The sequence below is a fragment of the Apis mellifera genome, linkage group LG11, assembly GCF_003254395.2.
Source record: "Apis mellifera strain DH4 linkage group LG11, Amel_HAv3.1, whole genome shotgun sequence".
NCBI lineage: Eukaryota > Metazoa > Arthropoda > Insecta > Hymenoptera > Apidae > Apis > Apis mellifera.
The window spans coordinates 9,098,103-9,110,888 of NC_037648.1; the positions used below are offsets into that span (position 1 = coordinate 9,098,103).

General features: G+C 28.1%; 1 protein-coding gene across 8 annotated transcripts in view; it reads left to right on the forward strand.

Moving 5' to 3' along the window:
• Positions 1–8,622: 8,622 nt before the first annotated feature.
• The window catches only part of LOC412865 (collagen alpha-2(IX) chain), a 328,107-nt gene continuing 323,943 nt past the window's right edge, over positions 8,623–12,786 (forward strand). For all 8 annotated transcript variants that reach the window (XM_006564334.3, XM_006564336.3, XM_006564339.3 and 5 more), the window contains exon 1: positions 8,623–9,569. In XM_006564334.3, coding sequence (XP_006564397.1) covers positions 9,559–9,569 — 11 coding nt within the window. In that variant the 5' untranslated portion in view covers positions 8,623–9,558. The remainder of the gene's footprint in view (positions 9,570–12,786) is intronic.

The window sequence follows — 12,786 nt, forward strand, 5'->3', positions numbered from 1 at the left end:
ATATTAATAAAATTCATGAGATAATACAAGTAGAATGTTTATAAAAAGAAAGTAAAGAAAGGAACCAATACACAAATAAATAAATGATAGAATTAATAAATGGGCAAAAACAATAAATAAATGAAGAGTTTTATGTGAAAAAGTTATTTAATAAGCAAATTGATAAATTAATGTAGGAACAGAAGTAGAATGTTTATAAAGAGGTGAACAAATGAATGAATGGACAAAGCAATAAATGGTAAGATGAATAAATGAATAAAAACAATAAATAATTGAAGATTTTTATATGGACAATTATATTATTTTCTTTATTTTTTCATATAAATTCCTTTTTCTTTCTTCATTTATTTAGTTATTATTTTATTTAATTTTTTTCTTATTCTTTCATGTTTTTTGTCCAGTTACATTCTTGAGAACTTGATTTCTCTTTTTTAAACAAATGAATCAATGAATCAAGAGACAAATAAATAAATGATAAAATAATTAAAAGGACAAAAATTAAAGAATCAAGATAAAGATTTTAACATGGGAAAATTATTCAATTAATATATTGATAAATAGATGAGGAAATAAAGGTAGCATGTTTAAAAAAGTATGAACAAATGAATCAATAGACAAATTAATTAATGAAAAAATCAAAAAACAGATAAAAATCAGAGAAAGATGTATTAATATGGAAAAAATAATTCAAAAAGTATATTAATAAAATTCATGAGATAATACAAGTAGAATGTTTATAAAAAGAAAGTAAAGAAAGGAACCAATACACAAATAAATAAATGATAGAATTAATAAATGGGCAAAAACAATAAATAAATGAAGAGTTTTATGTGAAAAAGTTATTTAATAAGCAAATTGATAAATTAATGTAGGAACAGAAGTAGAATGTTTATAAAGAGGTGAACAAATGAAATGAATGGACAAAGCAATAAATGGTAAGATGAATAAATGAAAAAAAAACAAATAAATGAAGATTTTATGTGGAAAATTATATTTTATTTTTCATATAAATTCCTTTTTTTCTTCATTTATTTAGTTACTATTTTATTTAATTTTTCTTATTCTTTCATTTTTTTGTCCAGTTACATTCTTGAGAACTTTATTTCTCTTCAAATGAATCAATGAATCAAGAGAAAATAAATAAATGATAAAATAAATAAAAACAAAAATTAAAGAATGAAGATAAAGATTTTAACATGGGAAAATTATTATTAATATATTGATAAATGGATGAGGAAACAAAAGTAGAATTTTAATAAAAAATAACAAATGAATCAATAGATAAAGCAAAAAATGAATCAATAAATGGACAAAAAAGAATAAATAAATGAAATTTTATGTGGAAAAAATGATTTGATTAACAAATTGATAAATTGATGAGGAAACAAAAGTAGAATTTTAATAAAAATGAACAAATGAATCAAAGACAAACAAAAAATGATGAGAATCAATAAATGGACAAAAGCAATAAATGAAATTTATGTGAAAAGATTTAATAACAAATTGATAAATGATGAGGAACAAAAGTAGAATTATAAAAAGTGAACAAATGAATCAGACAAATTAATAATGAAAAATGATAAATGACAAAAGCAATAAATAAATAAATTTTAATATAGAAAAATGTGAATTAATAAATTAAATACATAATAACGTACAATAATAGAAAAATTGTACGAAAATCAATAGGTTAAATGATTCGTTTCTATAATAGTCCGTTTATTCAACTCGTTTAACTTCCTTGACGCTCGATCCGAGCTTAACGCGGCGTAAATTTTTGGCGGTAGCGATGTTGAATTCAGATTCGTTTTCGGTTGAAAAGACGGCTATTCGCGCCTCGTGGAATATTAATTCGCGGTTTCCACTTCTCCTTATTTCGTAATATTACTGTTGGTAAAAGTTTTATTGAAACTTTGCTAGAGAATTTGTAGACGATGTTTGAATAAAACATTTAGTTTGCTTTAATGGAATTTGTATATAGGATGTTTTGTGCGTAAATGATATCGATTTGAAAGATAAAATTATATGGGGAAAGATTTGTGTAAATCGGTTCGAAAAATTCGATTTTTTGATATTTATTAAACGCGAATTAAAAAAGTAGAATGGAATGGAATTAAAATAGAAAAATGAAGAAGGAAAAATTAGCGTGTAAATTATTTTTAGTTTTTATAAAATTAATTTTTAAACTGTTTTCTATAATTTTCTTTATTCTATTTCAAATCTAGTCTAGAATTTTCTTTACGTATTTGTTTCATTCCCCATGTTTCATTTCACTCTATTGTATAATTTAAGCATGATAAATGGTCCAGAAACGTATTCAATACAACAAGAAATGGAAATAATTTTATTTTAAAAATTTCATACAAATTCCAATTCCAATATTCCAATTAGAATCGGAATAAGATACACCAATATTAACAGTCTAAGTGCAGACTTAATGTAATGGAAAAGTGAATGAAATTAATATAAATTAAATTATAATAGAATTCTTGTTTTCAAAAATCATATCGAAAAGTCGTAGTTGTTATAAACGCATCGAATCGTTCCCCTAATTCTTATCTAATCAATCGACAATCTATAAAAATATATGAAACTTGAATACAATTTATAATTTACGAAAAAGTAAATTTGTCTAAAATTATTTTTACGTCAAGATCTTTAATTATTTCATCGAAACGATTGATCGATAAATCTAAATTGTTTTATAAAACGACACGTCGAAGATTTTAAACGAGTTTAGATACAGCAATCGACGCGTAATTAGACATCGCCATCGTTCGATGTCCAACACCCCCGGATACGTTGATTACGACCTTCGATCGCAATACGAGAAAACAATATATAAACCCGTCCGTCCACGATCATAACTGCATCGCCCGCTTTTATAATGCTCGATTATTCAGTCGTGCCAACTGTGGAGCAATGTTATTAATAAACCTCGGGGCACAGCGTTGCGCGCGATCGATTGTTGGTAGGCAGACATCGTTTGTCCTCCGATAAAGAATTCCAGTCAGCGACGATGCGAAAGCGAATCGCGACCGGTGATATTGTTTATTAGCCCGTACACGGTTTGATGGTGAATTGATTAATCAGGGAGAGGAGGGAGAGGAGGGAGAGGAGGGGATTCTTTTTTTTTTTGGGGCAGAGATTTGTTTGTAGCGGATCGATATAATGTGAAATTGTCATTCCTCCGACAGTTTGAATTTGACGGGCCAATGGCGTCCCATTCAATTTTGTTTCGTCGTTGATCGAATCGCGGGGAGAAGGAAGAAATTTGTCGTAATAGAAATGTCGCGAGACGTTTATTATTTGAGATGGAAATTATTAATAATAATTACTAATAATATTGGATAGAAGGTTGTGATAGTTTTAAAGGTAATTATAGGATTGGAAAGGGGAATAATTCTTCCTTTGGAAAATTGATCTTTGAAAATTTATGTAATACATATAGAATATTAAATTAAAAATAAATAGAATGGAATAAAAATTTATTTTGACAAATTCAATCTTGAAGTACGTGTATGGAATGCTAATATAATTTGCGATAGAAATATTAGAACTTCAGTTATCAGTCGTGATGAATAATCATGAGTCTAAATTCGGAAAAATTTTGCAGAAATGTTTGAAAATGTAAATTTGATATTTGGTTGAATAAATTAGAGTTAGAATTGTCAGAATTTTTATTCATAATATTTAAAATAAAAAATAATATTTTAGTAGATAAATAATGTTGGAAATAATCCACGATAAATATTAACATTTTAAAATTATTCTAAAATAATTTTTGTTATCCAGCTCCAACAGGAAAAATAAAAATAATATAGATAGAAATAGTATATATATTTTAACAATACAATTTTTGGACGTGTACTAAAAACAGAAAAGATTACAAATCATCATATTTATATAGTGTGGTAAAAAGGAAGCTAGAAATAAATTTTGAAAGATGAATTTACGTCAAAATTGATGAGAAAATGATCGTTACACGAGATAAATCTTCGTTTGTTTTTCACGCGGATTTCTTTAGACGAGAACACTGAATTGCAATAAAGACTTATTGTTTTCGAATGGACATCGTCTACCGGAGTTTTTACGAAATTTTACGGAACTGGATTGACACTGTCGTTCGTCTAAATAAAGAAAACAAAAGTTTTTCATCAAGTCTGATTGTCCTATTGATACAATTGTTCAGCGATAAAAGATTTTAATCACGACTGATTTAGCTGGTGTCGAATCAATCGTAAAATGTTCCTTTCCAATGACGTCTCGTATTATTATTATTGCTCGTGCGTTGATTTAAATTATATTTTTTGACATTCTAAAAATTATCCTTACAATTTAATAGGAAAGATTGAAATCTATTTAAATTTATTTAATATAAGATAGTATTCATAAATTTATAAAATAGAATTTTTTTAAAATTTATTTCATTATTTTTTTGTGTTGTTCTGTCTGGAATAAAAGTTAATGTTAATCTTAATGTTAATTAAATTTACATTCAAATATTTCGTATTTTATATTTGGTTAAAAAAATTATTTAATTCTATTTTATAAATTTATATAGATGACGTTTAATCCTAAACGTAAACTTATCGAAATATTTATTTTATGAAATAGGGCATTCCTCTATGAAGAAGTATTTTTTCGATTAAACGAAATAATGAATTTATAAATGGAATTAATTTCATTTTATTATATCATTTCACATTCATTCTCTTAAACGAAAGAGACGATAAATTGTTACTTACTTAGAAAATCGATCATCCTTATGGTACGTTAATTCCATCTTTCCAGTGTAATAGATTAAAAAAATTTCCACACCGATTCTGCATCACTGTCAGGTATTGAAAGTCATAACTTCACAATTCTTTATGACCTACATGCGTTTCTCGAAATCTTGACAGTAGTAGCATGTAATAAATAACGACAAAAAGTTTGAATTGCATTCTTCGTATGCAGTTCTGGTCCTTTACCAGATTTGAAAATGTCAAATTTCAGGCGTATCAAAAGAATTATTCAAGTATTTCTTTTAAATTTATTTTATTCTTTGGTAAAAAAAAAGGAGAAAAAGTGTAATTAATAATTTTTAAAAATTTTTGATATTATCTACCAAGTTTTTTTATTTTATCGTGCTTTACTCTTTATATTCTGTCATTCTGTTTAATCCTCTTATAGTTTTCTACTTTTCTGCGATCGTTTCATCTTTCATTTCCTAATTTTTAAAGTAGGAAACCCTTATCCTAAATCTTATTTTCGCGTCTTTTTCAATCTAACTATACAGTCATTTAAAAAATCCTTTTTAAAAACAGAAAGAAATTTTCTTCATAACTAAATTTTATAAAATATTTTTCGATTAAAAGTACATTTTTGATAATTTTTTCATTCATATAATACATTAAATATAATAAATAAGCCTTCCTTCCATAGGGTTAGTAAATTAGTAATTGAAAAAAAAAAATAGTAATTGAAAAAAGAAATTTTAAATTTATAAAATATTATATTTTTCATTTTTTCATTCAATATTAGGTTCGACAAATAAATTTCCAAGAAGAATAACAAATTTTCTAAAAAAAAGGCTTTCAATATTCGTAATCAAATAGGTTTAAAAATTCTTTAATATTGTTTCCATAATTTATATCCATAATTCATATGCATTGTTACAATTCTTTCGAAAAATTGCATTTAAATTCTTTCATAATCTCCATTAACATTTATAATATTACATTTAAAAATTAGATTAAAAATAATTACCACGAAATAATTATCGACAGCTTTTGGATTAACAAGAACGAATTATGGTGACGATTTTCGTTGATTTGTATAACAATTCTATCACAAGTGTTTAATCTTTCGGTTATAAGAATGAATGGTGAATGTGAAAACACAAGATTGGGAGCGCGAATGATGAACTCCCGTTATAGAATTCTGATTACAGCAACAAGACTGGCGGAAAAGAGGAGGCTTGTTTCCCTATCGGTTCGAGTATACACGTCACATCCGCTTTTGAATATCTGTTCCTTCGTTTCAGATTATTTAACGAATTAATTTTTCAATAGAACGATAATTTTTATCGCGTTTTTATTAATCTAATATCGGAAACGATGTGTTTTCATTCATTAATGAATGATGAATGATCGGCATAGTAAATGATCTGTTTGTAAAACGATATTTTAATATTGTACGTGAAAATTAAGCTTTGTATATAAGCTTTTGAAAATTAAATTTTTTTTAAAAAATAGTTCTTTGATGTTAAATTATTTTTAAATTATTATTTGGGGATAAAATATATCAAAATTTATTTTTTACATAAGTAATTTTGATATTTTTGTTTTAGCATTTTAGTAATTAATAAGGAAGAGAATTTTATGTTACGAAAATATGTAATTTTTGTTGAATTTTAGTAATTCATTATATTGAATTAGATTGATAGATTGAAAATTCCAAATAGAAAACGGATAAAAATTTTAAAGAAGCGAGCTTCAATAAATTAAAATTGATGGTAATCGTATGTGTTGTCGATTTGCATATACGCAAAATTATCGAACAATGTTTCTTTGATGTCAGTTCTTTGAATTATCAGCATTCTCCATTTTAACGTTTGACAGACAGTTTTGATTCACACATGCAAAGTGATTGCGAAGTAGCGTAAAGAACAGACCAAATATTATTATATGGCGCCTATGGTTTTATTGTTATTATTTCGATTACTGCTCTCACATTGGAACAGCGCAATAATTATTTCATCGCATGTTTTCCTTTGATTGTTCTGTCAATACATATTGACTTCAAAGTGCATTTTATAACGATGCAAATTCAATTATTAATTTTAATTTAATATTCTAAAAATTTGATTCAAACGATTATTTTTAGAATATTTCAATTTTGAAATTCATCCAAACATTTTAATTTTAAATTTTAAAATTTGTAAATTGTAAAGAGAACGATATAGCTCTTAGTTAAATGAATATTTTTCGTATTATTTGAAATAAAATTGTTATCATCCATAGAAATAATTGTGCGAATATTTAATTTTGATTTTAAATTTTGTAATCTATTAAGATTTTTATAATAATTTTAGTGACGTTTCTTCATATTTCGTGCCATTTAAGATTTTCATGCATACATTACTAGTCAAAAGTTTGAAGCTACTTACTTACTTAATGAGAAGGGAACTTGAATTTTATAATGAAAAAATCAGAGACGATAACTTTTATTTAAGTTTTAATACAATACTCTCAAATCCTCTTATTAAGTCCTTTTATTATTATTTGCAAAAGGAAAAATATTTATCATGTTAATGCCATAAAAAGTCTACAAATAACTAGTGAGCTATATTGTTCTCTTATTTCGTTTTGTTTCACAATCCGCGAATATTAGAAGTGATCTCAAAGTTTTGAGAGGTAATATCATCTTATTAATATTCTATTACGAATAAAACAATTCATTCTTATTAATATAAGCATTATGGTTATCATCTACTTATAGATGCTTATATGTGTCATATTAAATACTTGATAATGATAGTATAATGAATATCTAATAACATTATTATAATTAGAAATATCTTTATGATAGTTAAGATTAACAATTATAATAACCATAAATATTAACGATTATAAAATTCTCATTAACTTTTTACTCGTATCTCACTTTTGCCTTTATCAATGATTGATTTATTTTTGCTGTTGAAGTAAGCAGTTCACAATAATGCACTGTTAGCTAATCGCAGTTATCATCACTAATTCTTTGAATTGCATTTATTTTAATCTGTTAGGGGTCAATTATGTATTAACATGAAGTGATGATTAGTAATATTTTTTTTCGATCAATTTATGTTATGATATATTTTGTTTGTTTTTTTTTTTTTTTTTAAATATTGTTCACAGGAAATAACTTTCGTTTCTTTTTTTGACTAGATAGTACAATATTGGAAGATTAGAAAATTCTTGAAATTCTTTTTTGTAACTAAAATTTTAATTAAATCTATTAAATCGCTTTTTTCCAATCCAATCGTATTTTCCTTCCGTTAAAAAGATTTTTTAGATTTACGGAAACATATTTAAAAATCATTATTATTCATAAATAATAAAAGAGCAATATTAATAAATCACTTTAATAAATATCAGATTAATAACAAGATCGAAATTATAGAATATTAAGAATCTTTTATATGTTCGATTGGTTCATAAAAATTCCATACTATAATTTTAAAAATAAAATACATTATTACCACAATATCTCTCTTAACAAGTTAATCCAAAACCAATGCAATAAAAATTATCATTCCATTCTTCTTTGTAATTAACATATACACAAATATCTACGAATACAAGTTCACACCAAACGTATAAAATAGTTACACGCCATAACCGATACCATCGATTTCCTATCGATCCAGGATGCCTCGCTTAATTCCTTCCAACTCCCAAAGCAATCCGGAAAAACCAGTAGAAAAACGATAAAAACAAAGGAGGGGGAAAAAAAAGGAGAAGAAGAGAGAGAAAGTACGAAAACGTGTGGTGCAATTTCGTCGCGGTGGCGGTTTCACTAAAACGGATTTAGCCGGCGGCCGCAAGATGGCGACGCATTGCCCGGCGCCGGGCGTCGTGCCGGTGGCAGTCGCAAGGACGACGCCGTCGCCGCCACGTGGGGAGCGAATTTGAATCGGCCGCCACCGGCTTGCTAGCTTCGTCGTAGGCTCCAAGTCACACAGACCTCGCTCGTTCACCATCACGTAACAATCATCACTTTCGTCCCGCTTCATTCCGACCATTGATATTTCACTGTTGTTGTCAAACATTTTGATTCCACTCGTGAACCGGCAGAATGTAAAGCCGCGGTGAGAACGGTGTTTACCACTTGTTATTCGTACTGTTACCGAAGCGGGAGAGGAAAACATCTGGAGAAAGAAAGAGACGGGCTTACGTGGTGGAAGAGAGAGAAAAAGACTAGATCAGCGTGACGAAGTCTAGTACGACATTGTGCCGGCAGCCGTGGAGTAGGAGGAGGTTAGGAGGGAGAAAAATCGAGAAGGAAGCGGCAAGTGTCACGAAGGGACTGTTGTCAGTGAGTGGTGGACCGTGGAGTCGATTGGGCTTGTCAGCGGTCGAGACGTGGTTCGAGTTTTTGAACGCGATTGGTCCCCGATTCGATCTCGTGGTGAAACGTGGAAGAAAACAATTCGATACGGAAGCGTGTCTGAAATAAGGAATCGATCGAGAGAAGAAGATCTTTGAGGCGGAAGTGCGTTGACCTTGCCTCCCGGTGCGACCTTGGAAATTGGCGCCACCGTCGGCCACTTACAGTTTGCGGTTATCGAGCTGAAATCGAGTGTGTAACACGACCTCGTTGCATTGAACTTCAACTTGAGCTTTCGATCGGTCGATTCGAGAGCGCGGTTCGGTAGTCGTGAAGTGATTTTTTTTTTTCGCGAGTGTTTCAAACCCTTTCGTGTTTGGAGATTTTTCGTATCGAAGGTAGAGACGAGTGAGGAAGATTTTTCAGGAAGAGATATACGCGGACGAGATTAAACCATCAAGTTGGATGGAATGACTCAATATGCGGTCTAGGTAAATAGAATAATCGTGAATTATTCTCGAAGTGGATTTATTATGTAGTTTAATTTGGGATTTCATTTATTATTTCAATTTGTTTTGAACTGTTTTGCATTCCTTGAATTTAATGATATTTTGTGGATAGTGTTCAATATTTTTTTAATAGAAAGTTTTCTTAATTAATAAAAATTTTAAAATTATATATATATAATCATGATATAGTGTATATAGTGAATATTTTTACAATATAAAATTAATTTTTTTTATGGTTTTTTTATGGTTTATTAATCATAGTTGTGGCTATTTTATAATACATTGATATATTTTTGTTTTATATCTATGTATTATAGTGAATTTAAATTAATTTTTAAAATAAATTTTCATTCTTTTCATAACAAAAAGATTCAGAATAATTTTCTTGATATGTGCTTTTTATTTTACTAAATATAAATTAAAATAGATGGTAAAGTAGATTCAATTGTGATTTAATGAAAGATTTAATGAAATATAGTACTGTTTAATAAAACGTCAAATGTATCTTTCGCAAGTGATAAACTATTCGTTTCTCTGACAAGATTTTATAAACAAGATCTAATTTAATTTATTTCTATGCATTACTTATATAAAATTGCATTAACACTTGACATTCGAGACAATTATTGATTCTCTTTTCTAAATTTTTATCATAATCTTTTCTCATCTTGTTTCATCTTGTTTCATATCGAAGTTTTCATTCTTATGATTCATAGGAGGCTTTAAGATCGAAACGAAATAAAATATATCAAGCTTAATCCATAAATATAAATACAATCACACTTATAATTTCTAATAAATATCTTTCTATTTACCTCTTTAATTTAATACAATTGAATATTTTCGAAATATATCATAAAAACGATCGTTTTTACAATTTCCAAATGTCTTCTCCTTTTTTATCTTCCTAACTCGCAATTAAACTATGAATCGAAGGGACGGATTATGGATCGTACGAGAGCGTACGAGCCACAGGTAGGTTTTGAAGGGATTGGAACGCCCACTTGGCTGATTTTGCGGTTTCTCACCACCTCGAGTTTTCAACCTTCGTCGAGGGTAAACGTAAGAACGCGTCGTGAGTGGTTTTCACGGTTTCCCGTCGTACACTCGTTACAACCAAAGTAACCACCTTACGTGGAACGGTTCCTCGCAGCGTGATGGTGGTTGGAATCGAAAGAACTGCGACGTAAGGGTAGTTTCTCGCGGTCGTTACAACCGGAAGAACCGTGAGTCTCGTAAAATGGCAAACGGGGTCTTGAGAAATCGTGACTCGTTCGTTTCTCTGGAAAATCGGGTTTCACAGGTGTAACTCGATTTCTTATTTATACATGCATGAATAGAAGGAAAGGAAAGGCTTTCTTCGGTCCGGTCATTGACCTCGAAATCGTTTTCCATCCTACCGGTTACGTTTGCTCTTGCTGTCGCGTGTCATTGATTGCTTTGTCGCTTCGTAATTCTCGGTCTTGCGGATGGAACGAGTTGTTGCACCGGTGAAATTTTTTATTCTCGCGTTTCTCTCTTTCTTTCTTTTCGTTGACCGACCATTACCATTACCCATCGCGCTTTGATCGATGTTTATGCGATTTAATTTACCTATATACGATCCGTGTTGTTTGTGTGCAATTTATAATTCGTACGGGCATGAATATGTAAATTCGTGTTTAAAGTTTGGAATGGTTGGACCGAGCTTTTCTTTTTTTTTTTCGGTTACGCTTCGCGAAAATAAATTAATCGTTGCACGCTCGATTAAGGAATTGAGATATGTCATATATTAAAAGTTAAAATTAGTAAAAAATTAGGATAGATAAAGTTTTATGACATATTCATAATCGTACACTTTGATTAAATGTTACTCGTAAAATTAAAGAATAACAAATATTCATTGTATTATAAATAAATAAATTTAGGTAGATATTTTTATTAAGAATGATTTGATCGATACGAAAATAAATGTTATATATTCGTGATATTTTTATATAAATGGAAATCGGGTTTATTGCAAAAAATATAGATTATTGAAAATTAAATTTTCAAGTAATAAGATTTCAAATCTAATAGTGATAATTTCAGTCGATAGTTGAAAATACTTCTACATTTCTGATATAATTGGATTTATAAGATATAGATAATTGAATTTTATAGCAAACCACTTTTCAGAGATAATGAGTGTGGAAAAAATCTTTAGATTTATCTTTTTTATTCCTTCACTGTAATTTATGAATGAATCTTAAATATTGAAACGAAGAAATAATCTTCTGTTTTTGTCTTATTGATCCAAGATATTAAATATTCAGTCGCATTTCTGGATAACTAAATCTGTTTTTGGAACACTCATTCTTAGTCTAAAATCTCTTTGTTCCTTCCAATAGAAATTCAATTATCTATATAATAATATTTCCATGATCAATCTCCTTCTATCTTTTATCTATACTTTAATCCTCTATGTTAATTTAATAATTTAATACAGAGAATATGGACGATTAAACGAAAAATATTTTTATCTATAAAAAAAAGTAATATTAATGGTCCAGGAATATTCGATATTTTGTGTTAATTAATTTTGATAAAATAATATGATAAAAATTTTTGAAAAATACTCAAAATTGAGAGAATTTCTATACTTTTTTTTAACAAGATTTGCGAATCAATTTATTTTTGTTTCAATAAATAATAAAAATAAATTAGATTTTATTTTTGTCAAGAAATGAAAGGAAAACTATTAGAACGTCCTAGATTGCCGAATTTATTTCGACTAGAATTATCGATATTGTATTTTCGAGAAAGTTTATTATAGATAAAAGATAAATTAATTATAAGGAAATAATTTACAGCAATCTCAATTCATGCATATAAATTAAAATGGTCTTCGATTTTATAAAATATTCCATTGAAGTTGATTCTATTCTAGAGATAAGAATGAATCGAAGATATATTTTTAACAAGCGAGATCACGATATTTGTGTGAACATCACTCGTGACATTTATTTAGTATTCTTTGATCTCACGAGAGATCTTTTTACTAATAACTCTATGAAAGGATAGTTATTAATAGTATTACTTGATTTTATTTCATCTACTTTTATTTTCGGTTGACCTCGTTGCAAAATACATTTAGAGGGAAGATAAAGATCACGTTAAAAAGTTCACCGAAATATTACATTATTTTTCAAGTAGCTCAGGAATATTTAATGAATTTCTT